We start from the raw sequence: 13964 nt of genomic DNA, 5'->3' as shown, positions 1-13964 counted from the left end.
TTATGGGGTGTTTACAGGGGTGTTTAATGTCTTTGCTATGGCTCTGTATCTTTGCCATTCAAGTTTTATTTAATATTGTCCCGGAGAACATGAGGAAGCTCCTTCATCTTCACAATGATTGATACTTGTCTTCTGTTTTTTTTTTTTTTATTTTTATTTTATTATTATTATTTTTTTATAAAGATACCATGTGCATTTTGCAGGAGAACTCTTTTTAGTGTAGTGTCTTAATTCTTTTTCCTTATCAGTTGGGGCTTTTTTTAAACATCTTATTTTTAAGCTTATCAATCCATACATTTTCATTCATATTTACAAGCAGAAAATCAAAACACATTATGTGTTTAAATTTGAAGTGGATATATTCACTGGAACTATATTAAAACTGCAAAATCAAAAGTGTCTGGATATTTATTTCCTCTTACTGTAGCTACTGCTGGAGCAGTCACATTGTCTGGCAGTATTAGTGCAATGCTCCGTTTATGTTGCTGAATAAGGACATGCCAATTCTGTCACACACTTCTGTTTTATTTTGGTGTTTAAAGGTGCTCGTACCATGCGGCCATAGTTTTATATTATATACATATATATATATTTTTTTTTCCAACCAGGGCACACATAGACACTCTGATCGTCTTATCCATAACAAAATAAGAAGTGGCTACTAAATGTAATTCAGAAGGATGGCACATCTTTATTCTCTGAATATTATATAATTGACACAATCAATAGAATATGTGTCAAAGCTAATTACCTCACTAAATATACTGTTATCATTTAACTGAGGAACCAGTTAATATATGCTTTGTGAAAACCCACATGTGCATGTGAGGAGACAGAAAACATATTTGTTGCTAGTCGTTATGAAAATGTCACTACGGTGAGCCACTGCTGCACAATCACTTCTGAAAGGAAATGCGAAGAGCTGATTTGATTGGACATAGCAGCAGCACGCCTAATCATTCATTCTGATGATTTATTTTCTTTCATGTAGATGCCCTCCATGGCCGTGCAGAGAGCGGTGTTTATGCAGTGTGTGCGCTGGGGCGTATGGAGTCCTTTCTCTGATCCTGATGGCCCGTATGAAAGTGTGTGTGTTAGCCTGCAGGGTGGAGCCCTACCCAACCCGTATGGAGTTATGGTTTACACAGCACACACACATCAGGTAAAGATTTAACACATACATAAATATTAGAACACTCAACAAGAAAGACATCATTTGATCCATTTGTTAGTACTACACTTCGGATCGAAACCACCAGCCAGAAACCAGAAACCAGAATCTTGGATGGTGGTGTGTAATTATTAATCCACTGCCAAACTGTAGACCTCAGGCTAAAAATTATTAATTAAAAATAAAATGATTAACATACATTCATACACTTATATATATATATATATATATATATATATATATATATATATATATATATATATACATATATACACCCTCAGTAATGCATTCTGCTTCCATGTAGATTTTTCTCAAATCAAACAAAACAAAAAACGTGTAAATTTGTGACTTTTGGGAGAACATCCTGAAATCGAACAAAGAGGTGTAATAAAACAAAGCGTGGAGAAATAGGATAGAACCAAGCACTTTCTATGTGATCCATCTTGTTTAAAAACTGTGCGTTCTGCGAATGCGTTTGCGTTTTTTTTTTTTTTTTCAACCATGAGTGCACATGCATTAACACACACACACACACACACACACACATGCACGTCCTGTACTTAAGCTCAAAATCTTATAATGCCACAATTATAATAATGGTGCCAGTGTAATTATGTAATTTCTGGACTCATCGTTGAGGGCTAGTGAAAGAGCATCACTGTCCACACAGATCACTTTAGGAGGAGTGCAGCGGATCTCTGCGAGTCCTATGGGCCAACTCTAACCGTCAATACAGCTATTACACCCTCATTAGTGTATTAGCTCCATCCTGTTGTGCTGCTATCATATTAAAGTCAATTAGCATCATTAGATGAAGCTCTGCAGTAACATCAGCGTATCAACTCCTCCCAGGCAGCTCATATCTGGACCAGGGCTGCCGCTAACATGCCGTGGTACATAGAGATAATCCTTTGCCTCAGCACATCATTTCTGGTGCATATTCTTCTCAGAGGATGAAATTTTGCTCACTGAAACAATGGCATGCGTGTGTTTAGTGCGGATTAGGGTTATGGTTCCTCTGAAGGCTTTGTAAAGCATGATATATTGAACTTGTATGAAGTCCAAGCAAAATGACACATTATGCTTTCTCAATCTCTTCCAGACTGATGCGGAAAGAAGCGTTATCAAATTCAAGTTTATCTACAACACAGAAGGCACCACTTCCACTGCGACGCCAAAATCAATTTCCCAGGAAAAGCCTCAGCCTAAGAAGTGGCATGTCACATCCCAAGGTAACTTTTTTTCCAGAATTTATTTTTCACAAATTTAGAGCAAAAAAGTCTAGTGTCCAATACATCAGTCTTCAGCCAGTCTAACTGATAAAGTGCAAAAGTTTGCGTCTTCTGTTTTTTTTTTTTTTTTTTTTTGGAATGGGAAAATGGAAACTATACATCTATTAATTATACTTATAATTATAATAATAAATAAGAAAGATAAAGTTTCAAAAATTAAATGTGGCTAGATCCTGAAACAGGTCGACAATCCAAACCATGAGGCAAGATCACCAGAAAAAAAAAATAGTTTAAACAAAAAGCAAGTTGAAATTTCTCGCTCTCTAGACCTGATTGGAAGTAGGAAATTTGTCGAGGAAAATGATAATAGATATATGAGGGATAAAAATGTGGCTCATAGACTATGATAGAGGTTGGAGACAGTTTCAAAAGGTTTAGAGAAGGAGATTTCTAAATTTCATTTGTACTGATGTTTTTTTTTTTTTTACTGTTAATATAGACTCGTCATGCACTTTATTAGAAAGTGTTCCTTTATCTGCGTTTATCTGAACCATACATTCTGAATGAGCAAACATTCTATTTCTATTTGCTCTATTTGTACCCCTGCCCATTTAAGCAATTATCCAGTCAGCCAATCATGTCGCAGCAGCACAGCAGCAGCTCATAAAATCAGGAAGATACATGTCAAGAGCTTCAGTTAATATTCACATCTAATGTCAGAATTGGGGAAAAAAGAGATTGCAGTTTCTTTGAGTGTGGCATGGTTGTCACATATTGGTGCCAGACTGGCTGGTTTGAGTATTTCAGAAATTGCTGATCTCCTGGGATTTTCACGCACATCAGTCTCTGGAGTTTACACAGAATGGTACAAAAAACATCCAATGAGCAACAGTTCTGCAAATGGAAACAACTTTTTGATGAGAGTGCTAAGAGGAGAATGGCCATGCTGGGTCGAGCTGACAGGAAGTCTACAGTAACTCAAATAACCACTCTTTACCACCATGGTGAGCAGAAAAGCATCTCAGAATGTGCAACGTGCCAAACCTTGAGGCAGCTCTACAATTACAGCAGAAGACCACATCAAGTTCCACTCCTGTCAGCCAAGAGCAGGAATCTGAGTCTACAGTGGACACAGGCCACACGGAATTTGAAGGTTGGAAAAATGTTGCCTGGTCTAGTTCCAGTTGGTCTTCAACTATCTAGTTTAGGGTAGTCTGTACTATTTCACCATTTTATTTTATTTTGTTACTTATGGTAATGAAGGATCGTCTGTGAAACCTAACACTCTAAATCATGGGTGTCAAACTCATTTTAGGTAATGGGTGACATTACACCAAAAAAATCAGTTTAGTAGAACAATACCACAGCAGCAACCCCTTAAATGTGTTCGCTTATCTGCATTTATCTGAAACATACATGCTGAATGAACAAACATATTAAACAAACACAAAAAAGCAGATACAGTATACAGTGCCTTGCAAAAACAGTGTTCTCCAAATTGAACTTATTAAAAAAATATTAAGCCCTGATTCAGAACCCTAAATTACCCTTTTGGAAAGAGACATGGTTAGCATCTAATTCTTAGCCTGGTAATGAAGAATTACATCATTAGCACAATTTGTCAGTAGTTGAATTTATGGCCCTGAGTTTATTGCTCTATTCTGGAATAACAGAGACTGGCTCCTTTTGGGATTTTTGGAACATTTGGAATATTATGAGCCACAAGACCATTTTAATTTAGAGCACAGATTTTAATTTTTTTGGCAGTCCTGGACCATATGGTTGACACCCTTGATCTAAAAGTCTTGTTGCTATCAATTTAAATGACCCCATTTTGTTCTACGGTAGGGATTTCCTATCTGGGAAAAAGACCCCAAGTTTACATTATGAATTTTTTGCAAACCCAAGCCTTGGCATTTTTGTTTTTCCCTTGCTATTTACCATCACGCTTGTAGATCCATATTCAGTAAATGTTTGTGTCCATTGTCATGTTGATGATGATGTCGAGGAACTAGTGGAGGTAGATGGACGGAGAGATTTGTCCATTTTTATTGCTGAACTCAGGATATTAATCTCCCAGTAACATTTCAAAATAATTGCACACAAAATCTTTGATTTGTAAAATAAATGAAGAAAAGAAAAAAAGGAGATTGTGAGATTTTCTCACTACCTCATTCCTAAATCAAGTGATCTCTCACATGGGATCACAACCCCTGTAAACATAACCCTTATATAAACTCCAGCCTGATTGAAGGTCACTGTGCTTTTCTTGCTTCTAACTACACTGTAGGTTTCACTGTGCAATCGCAGCTATATTCAAGCTTGATTAAACCTCATTCAATATAAAGTTGATTGCTTGTTATTCAAGTGTTTTCTCAAGTTTGACTGAGTTGAAAGTCGACATGGCCCTGCAGTTCCTATAGATCTGTCTATCTGATAGAGAGTGTGCTCTGCTGAGGCTGCACAATGTGTGGACCATTAAACAGGGAATCCAGCATTGCCAGTCAAACTCACCTAAAGCTATTTCAGAGTTGGATTAGTTTTAGCAGGGGAGGTAATTTGAGTGATTACCAACAAGATGTGTGATTTTAATCGGCTCCAAATTGGTAATAATTCCAGTGCAAATTACCTTTTGTATTTCGCCGAACGCAAAGCTCCCACAGTGAGAGTGTTCTCGTTCAATCAATTTCATGGTAATTTTATAATTAAACCCAGTAACACTAACAGCCATGCACCACGTTATTATAATTTGCATGTCCCACCTGACGTGTAACACGGATATGTATTTTCCGACTATGATGTGCCAATATGGGCTATCTGTGTTAATTTAGGCAAATAGCATACTTATTCTAATTATAAAGCCAATCAACTCATTTCCGGGTTTACAGGCTCTCCTTTAGTAAAACTAACCCCACTTAAGTAGGGCTTAGACTGAGAGCCATTCTGTAGGCAACTTCTACAGTAGCTACTTCCTTTGAACGTATGTGATAGCATTTCCTCTGAAAAGTGAACAAAGCTCTGAGACGCCCTTCAATGTCATCATGCATGCTAACATCACCATGGACTCAAAATTTGGGTTTTATGGAATTGCCTACATTGAGATAAATACATGCAATTCTGCCTGAAATTTGGCCACTGTAAGGAAATTCAGGGGGCAACTGCCTTGCAAATGGGATAGCCTCTATCTTAGGAGACATCTAGCTAGTTGGCCTGTCTTGCTATTCAGTACATTAGTTGGTCTGAGTGTTGGTCTGTGTTTCGGTCTGTGTGGCTGTTCAACTGTCAATCCATGTGTCAGTCCGTGTGTCCATGTTTCTGTCCCTCGGTCGGTCCGTGTGTCCATGTTTCTGTCCCTCGGTCGGTCCGTGTGTTTGTTCAAGTGTTGGTCCATGTCTTTCAGAGTGTCATTCCATGTGTATGTGTGAGTGTTGGTCAGTGTTTCAGTACATTTAAGTCCAAGTGTGGGACTAACAGATGGCTTGTGTGTCGGTCTCTGTGTTTGTCTGTATGTCAGTCAGTGTGTCTGTCCGTGTGATTGTCCATGCTTCATTCCATGTGTCTGTCTGAGCATCGGTCTGTAGTTCGGTCAGAGTGTTGGTCTGTAGTTTGGCCTGAGTGTAGGCCCACATGTTGGTCTAAGTGTTGGTCCAAGAGTCAGTCCATGTGCTGGTCTGAGCATTTGTCTGTGTTTCGGTCCCTTAGTCTGTCCATGTGTCTGTTCAAGTGTCAGTCCATGTGACTGTTCGAGTGTCATTCTGTCCTCATGTTTGTCTAAGAGTCTGTCTATGTTTCAGTCCATGTTTTGTTCAAAGTGTGGGTCCTATTCTCAGCCCGAGTGTTGGTCCCTGTTTCAATCTGTGTTTTGGTCTGTATTTCCATTCGCTGTGTTGGTCAGTGATTCGGTCCAAGTGTCTGTCCAAGTGTGGTCTGTTGTACATTTCTGGTTTGGTCTGCGGTTTCGTCCGTGGTTCGTCTGAGTTTCGGCCCACATGTCGACCCACTTGTCAGTCAGAGTGTTGGTCAATGTTTCAGTCCGAGTGTCGGTCAGAGTATCGGCCCATGTGTCTGTCTGGGTATTGGTCCGTGTTTCACTCCAAGTGTTGGTCCATGGATCTGTCTGAGTATCAGTCCATGTTTAGGTGTGTATGTTGGCCAGAGCTTCAGTCTATGTGTCGCTCCATGTGGCAATCAGAGTGGCAGGCAGAGTGGCAGTGTGTTTGTCATTTTGACCAGAGAAAGAAGGGAAAGATGAAAAAAAGATGAGTTACACAATAATGAGAATAAGTGACTAGGCATAATAGCAGACTCTACTTCAGAGAGTAGAATATGTGAAAGTTTCTCTTCTTTCTTCTCCTCAGTTTTTGAGTGCTTTATTTTTTAAAACCTTTCACTTTAGTTATCTATCCATAAACAACAAACTCAATGTGATTGGTCACATGGTCTTGTAAAAAAATATTACTTGCTGTACTAATGACAATATTAATGAACCAGAGGTTTAAAAAGAACAAGCAACTCAGCAGCTGCGCATGGCAGAGACACACACATTTCATTGAGGAGTTGCTGAATCAACAGCAATTTCCTTTTTTATTCTTGGAATGATGGCGTGCTTTGTTATTTTGTAGTCTGAGTGAAGAGGATGAGGGTGAGGAGAAGCAGAGGCATGCCCATGTATGACTTTGAAGTTGGTGCTTAGGATCTGTAATATCCTATCACTGATCAATACTCAGACAGTCCCTTTAGCCCACTGCATGATTTGCTTACAAATTCAACAAAACCCATGATTAGAATAATTAATTAATAATGGTGGGATAATTATCAGTTCACAGGCGCTTCTCTAGGAAATCAGTAATTCCAGTTAAACCCGTACCGCTCGTCAAAGCTACAGCAGTCAGGTTTGTTTAATTACACACAGATTACACGAAGTTGGCGTGGTGGCATGTCACATTTTTCTTGTTTCATTTTGTAATGAACTGTGCCAGACGCTTATGATTTGTCTGACAGTTTGTGATGGAAAACCATTCTTTGTTACTGTTAGCTGTGGTGAAAAACCAAAGACTGCTCGTCTGTCATGTTGAGCTTAACGAGGCGTCAGTGCAGCTCACCAACACTCTCCTGATTAAATCACACGAGACGCAAAGAAGTTCTACGCTGTCTGGTGAGCGAGAGCATGAGGAAAGGGGTGAAGGTGTAAATAAGAAGGATGGTGTAGTGAGAACAAGGAAGAGAGAGTGTGAAAGACAGATCGATGAGTTTACATGCGTGTGAGGGAAAACAGATGGAGCATTAAATGGAAAGATGATGATTGTGAAATTTGGCTATACATATATATATATATATATATATATATATATGCTGTTAAGTTATATATATATATATATATATATATATATATATATATATATATATATATATGTGTAACTTAACAGCACGTCTTAGAATTTTAAACACACATGCACACTTCAGTGAGTATAAGTGCAGCCTCATAAGTTCATTTAAGTACGTTTATGGTTAATTACCTTCTGGGAATTTGCGTCAGTGATTTAAGAGTGAATAAATGAAGTGGGTTTCGGTACAGTTTCATACTGATTTTTTTGAGGTTATGTGAAAGGAAAAATGCAGTGAAGCCTGCATCATGACAAATGTGTAGCTATTTATAAAAATAAGACCAGTTTTTTATTAAGTAACCTCATGCCTTTGTACTTATTTGTGTTTAAATAATAAGTTTAAAAAAAAAAAAAGAAAAACCCTACAACTGAAATATTGATCAAACCCAAATGGAAGCATGAATTTTTGAAAAGGAAGTGAACTTGTTCTGACTGCTTGTTTCTCTTCTCTTTCAGATGAAAGCAAGCTTGGACTTGAAGCTTCACCACTGCGCACCACCCGTGGTCCTGGAGTAAGAAATTCACAATCCGTTACCTCTTTTCTCTTTTCCACCGCTCGTCAAGTATGCATTTTGCTATAGGCTTTCACTTCTGTAGTAACAGCAATTCATGCAGTGATCACTGAGGCACCTTGCTATAACCTTTATTTGAGCCAGTATCTGGGCTAAGCTAAAAAAAAAAAAAAAAAAAATTCCGATCACCTGAGTGTGGATGCAGCGTGGTTGCCGTTGGTTACGGTAGGGTTGCACCATGAAAGGATAGGAAAGCTTCCAGGAGTCAGGGAACATTCTGCTTCCCCAAAAGCTCAAAGGATGTAAACTTAAAAGCACTGATCAGTTACTGAGGGATCTAATCCTTACTCTTCCTCATTATAGTAATTCTACTCCTCATTAGTTATCTATACTCCGTATTTGATTTTGCATTATGCTCACTGTTCTCATCATGACTCTTTTCTCTTTTTTTCTTTAATTTTCTTTTCATATCCCATTATTTTACACTACTATGTTTATTATTGTCATTACTGTACTCACTATTCTCTACTGCACCCAATATTATTCTCCACTATACTTTTTATACTTATCATTGTTTTTGCTACACTCACCATTACTGTTATAATTTTTTCACTGTACTTAGTATCCCATCATTATTCACCACTATGCTATGCCTTTTATGATTCTCCACTATGCTCCCTTTCTCCATTATAATTATCCACTATACTCCCTTTCCCCATTATGATTATCTGCTATACTCACTTTCTTCATTATGATTATCCACTACACTCCCTTTCTCCATAAAGATTATCTGCTATACTCACTTTCTCCATTATGATTCTCCACTACACTCCCTTTCCCCATTGCAATTATCTGCTATACTCACTTCCCACATTATGATTATCTGCTATACTCACTTTCTTCATTATGATTATCTGCTATACTCCCTTTCTCCATAAAGATTATCTGCTATACTCCCTTTCTCCATAAAGATTATCTGCTATACTCACTTCCCACATTATGATTATCTGCTATACTCCCTTTCTCCATAAAGATTATCTGCTATACTCCCTTTCTCCATAAAGATTATCTGCTATACTCACTTTCTTCATTATGATTATCTGCTATACTCCCTTTCTCCATAAAGATTATCTGCTATACTCCCTTTCTCCATAAAGATTATCTGCTATACTCCCTTTCTCCATAAAGATTATCTGCTATACTCACTTCCCACATTATGATTATCTGCTATACTCCCTTTCTCCATAAAGATTATCTGCTATACTCCCTTTCTCCATAAAGATTATCTGCTATACTCCCTTTCTCCATAAAGATTATCTGCTATACTCACTTCCCACATTATGATTATCTGCTATACTCCCTTTCTCCATAAAGATTATCTGCTATACTCACTTTCTCCATTATGATTCTCCACTACACTCCCTTTCCCCATTGCAATTATCTGCTATACTCACTTCCCGCATTATGATTATCTGCTATACTCACTTTCTTCATTATGATTATCTGCTATACTCCCTTTCTTCATTATGATTATCCACTATACTCATTTTCCCCATTATGATTCTCCACTATACTCACTTCCTGCATTATAATTCCACACTATACTTCCCCATTATGATTCTCCAATATCTTCATTTTCCCCATTGTAATTCTTCACTTTACAATTTGCATTATTATATTCCACTATGATCAACATTCTAACATGCCCCTCTACTATACATAATTTTCCTATCTTGATTCATTACTATATTACTATATTAAATTTTCCACTATGATTATCTACTAACTATTTCATTATTAATCACTGTAGTACTGTTCACAAGGTGATTATAATTCTGCACTACCCACACCCATGTTCCCTTTTATGTTTTTTATAATGCTGACTATTCCAATCATCAACATTCTTGTCATACTACTTTTTTTTCTTTATCAATTTCCACTATACTTACTTTTCTTACTATACTTCACTATACTGACCATTCTCACCTTTATGTTTCTTGTTTATAATTTTTTTTTAATCATTTTGTGAATTACTCTCCTCTGTATATACTCTACTATATTTTTCCTACTATACTCACTATTCTGGCCAGTATAATTCTTGGCTGTACTATTCATATCATTATTCTCTGCCATACTCACTGTTCCCATCAATATATTTTTTATTATTATACTGTATATTCCTATAATTAATATCTGCATTGTTTGCAATTTACTCAGCATTCCCTCATTACTCTCCACTATACTCACTAATCTCATCTTGTTCTTTGCTATTATGACTGTAACACTAATTCATTACTCTTCTCTATACTCAGTATTTCTACCATTATTTTCAGGTATACTCTTCATATAACTCCTTACGCAGCTATGGGTTTGAAGTGAAGACAGAAATGGTTTTTTATACCTGTTGAATGAGAGTGTTTGGCCACAAATTGATAAGTGCACACACACACAAACACACACACGCAAGAAATTAATGAATAGATCCATCTGTTGTACTTATGGAGATTCCAGATCGATTTAATTTGTGTGCTAATCACCAAGTCTATTTTGTGGAGAATGGGGATTGATTCAATTATTTAATTATCAATCTATTCCACACATCTTTAGCAACATGCAAGCCTCAGCTTCAGCTTATGGAGGAATTTTTCAGACTAAATTAAATAATACAAAAATAATAGCTGGCTATACTGTGTAATGTAACAATAAACAAATAATGAAATATTCTTCCATCTCAGACAGTCTGAGATAGCCACTGACCTTAACGGAGGTCTTAAGAGTTCAGAATGATCCAGGAGCTAATGTGATAGAAGTGGATAATCCTCAATTTAATGCCTAATTTCATTTCATTCCTAATTTAATAGTTGCTTTCTGTTCCATTGAAATTTAAAAAAAAAAACTCCGATGGAATTTGAATAAGAAATGGCAAACATGAAAGTCTTCACTGAAAAAAACAACGATAAAAATTACATTTGAGGATGAGTGCTGCATTTAGCAGGGGCATTTCTTTGTGAAATTGTCTGTCCTCTACTGTGGCTCTGTGTGCTCTATTTATTTATTTATTTATTTTTGGCACCATGCCAGGGCCAAGCTTATTATTTTTGTTTTTTGTGCTTAAGTTGTGCTAAACTCATGGTTCTTAAATCCATGTACAGTCAGGTCCATAAATATTTGGACATTGACAAAGTTATTGTTAGTTTAGCTGTACTGTATATTGTAGTTGAAAGTAAATAAATATTTCATTTCAGCTCTTAATTTGAGGGTATTTACAACCAAATCAGGTGAACGGTCTTTTTAAGAGACCAAAAGTATTAACCAAAAGTTATTCCCTCATTATTTCAATTACTAGTAAACAGATTAAAGGTCTAGAGTTGATTCTCATGTGCGGCATTTGCATTTGGAATATAACGTCCAAACAGCTGTCACTGTCAGTGAAGCAAGCCATAATTAGGCTGAAAAATCAAACAAACAAACCCATCAGAGAGATAGGTGTGGCCAAATCAAGTATTTGGTACATGTATCTGAGCACTGCTGAGCTCAGAAACACCAAAAGGTCCTGAAGACCACAGAAAAAAAAAAAACTGTGGTAGATGACTGAAGAATCCTTTCCCTGGTGAAGAAAAACACCTTCACAACATTTGGTAAGATCAAGAACACCCTCCAGGAGGTAGATGTATCTGTGTCAAAGTCAACAATCAACTGATAAGCCTCAAAAACAGGAACACAAGATTAGAGTTTGCCAAACAAACATTTAAAAAAGAAAAAAAGTTCTGGGACAGTTCTGGAACATTTCTGGAACATCATCCTATGGACAGACGAGGCAAAGATCAACTGGTACTGGTGGAAAGAGAAGAGTATGATGAAGGGAAGGAACTGCTCATGATCTGAAGCATACTACCTCATCTTACTACAAAATGTCATGGGTGTGTATGGGAACCAATTCCAGTAGCAACCTTGTATTTATTGATTTACTGACTGCTAACAAAACAACAGAATGAATTCTGAAGATTATAGGGCTATATTATCTGCTCAGATTCAGCCAAATGCTTCAAAACTCATTGCATGGTCAGATGACAATGACCCAGTGCTCATACTTTGAAAGCAGGCCTAGACTTTACTAAGGCAAAGAAGTGGAATGTTCTGCAATGGCCAGGTTAGTCCCCTGACTCGAATGCAACTGAGCATGCATTTCACTTGCCGAAGGCAAAACTGAAGGCAAAATGCCCCAGGAACAAACAGGAACTGAAGACAGCTGCAGTAAAGGCCTGGCAGAGCATCACCAGGGAGGAATCCCAGCGTCATTGAGAAGTCATTGAGGCTTCACACAGTCATTGACTGCAAATAATTTGCAATTCCTAGATCATTCACCCTATTTGGATGTAAATACCCTCAAATTCAAGCTGAAAATCTGCACTTTCGTTATTTAATTTCAACTCCAGTATGCTGTGGGAGACAGCTTAAATAATAATAACTTTGCCAGTATCCAAATACTTACGGACCTTACTGCAAATATCACGTTATCAGTATCATGGTTTTTTTCAATGCTAATGCCATAACAAACCCATGTTTCATAAATTTGTCTGTGCAGTGGTGAACTCACAGTTCTTCACTCAGTGCTCATGCTATGCTAGATTACTGGTTCTTCAATCAGTTCCTTTACCATGAAAAAATCATAGGGAGTAATGTGCTGGTTAACACTAGTGTGTTGCTCATGTTTTTCTCTGTGAGATTGTGCCTGTGCTAATCTAAGGACAGTATTTCTTTGTGCAGTTGTTGCTGCATGGTTTCTCTGTGTAGTTGCGCCTATGTCAAGCTCAACTCGTTTTCTCTGTGTAGTTGTGCCCATGCTACTCTAAATGCACCATCTCTTTGTGCAATTGTAGCATGCTAAATGCATGGTTTCTCTGTGCAATTGTGCCTGTGTCAATCCACACTCTTGTTTTCTCTGTGTGATTGTGCTTGTGCCAATCTAAGCTCATAATTTCTCTGTGTACTTGTGGCTCATGTTAAACTCTTGTTTCCTCTGTGTGCTTGTGTCAATCTGGACTTGTTCTGTCTGTGCAAGTGTGCCTGTGTCATTCTAAACTCTTGTTTTCTGTGTGATTGTGCCTGTGCCAATCTAAACACTTCATTTCTCTGTGCAGTTGTGGTTATCTCATGTTTAGGTGTCTCTGTATGATTGTACTCGTGTCCATCTGAACTCTTGTTTTCTCTGTGTGATTGTGCCTGTGCCAATCTAAAAGTATTTCTCTCTGCTGTTTTGGCTATCTCATTTTAAACTCAAGGTTTCTCTGTGTCATTGTGCCTGTGCCAATCTAAGCACATCAGATGTGCCTGTGGTAGCACAAACAGTGCATTTATTTGGCTGGAAGGAAAAAATGTGTTCAGTCTGTTCTCTCTCTCCAGCTATGCCTGCCGTATCCAGGGGAAAAAAAAGGCAGAACAGATGTCCGCAAACTTGTAAAAGAGCCACACTTACACTCCTTTCAGCACACACAGTGTAGACTTGCACAACTGATTCAGGCTGCATTGATTCTGGCAAGGAGCTAATTTTGCAAAAAACGTAGTACATGGCCATGTGGTTGAGTTAAATGCTATTTCACAACTCCTTCACTGGGTTTGTGTGCGTGCGTGTGTGTGCGTGTGTGTGTGTGTGTGTGTGTGTCTG

The 13964-nt window shown here is 37.7% G+C and overlaps 1 protein-coding gene across 2 annotated transcripts in view; it reads left to right on the top strand.

Annotated features, from left to right (window-relative positions):
• Nucleotides 1–13964, top strand: part of nphp4 (nephronophthisis 4) — a 184089-nt gene that overhangs the window by 93457 nt on the left and 76668 nt on the right. For both annotated transcript variants that reach the window (XM_053236026.1, XM_053236027.1), the window contains 3 exons: nt 992–1162; nt 2274–2403; nt 8244–8299. In XM_053236026.1, the coding sequence (XP_053092001.1) occupies nt 992–1162; nt 2274–2403; nt 8244–8299 (357 nt within the window). The remainder of the gene's footprint in view (nt 1–991; nt 1163–2273; nt 2404–8243; nt 8300–13964) is intronic.

The sequence above is a fragment of the Pangasianodon hypophthalmus genome, chromosome 8 (assembly GCF_027358585.1).
Source record: "Pangasianodon hypophthalmus isolate fPanHyp1 chromosome 8, fPanHyp1.pri, whole genome shotgun sequence".
Taxonomy (NCBI): Eukaryota; Metazoa; Chordata; class Actinopteri; order Siluriformes; family Pangasiidae; genus Pangasianodon; species Pangasianodon hypophthalmus.
The sequence above is the reverse complement of the archived record's forward strand: the minus strand, read 5'-3'. Positions and strand labels throughout refer to the sequence as shown.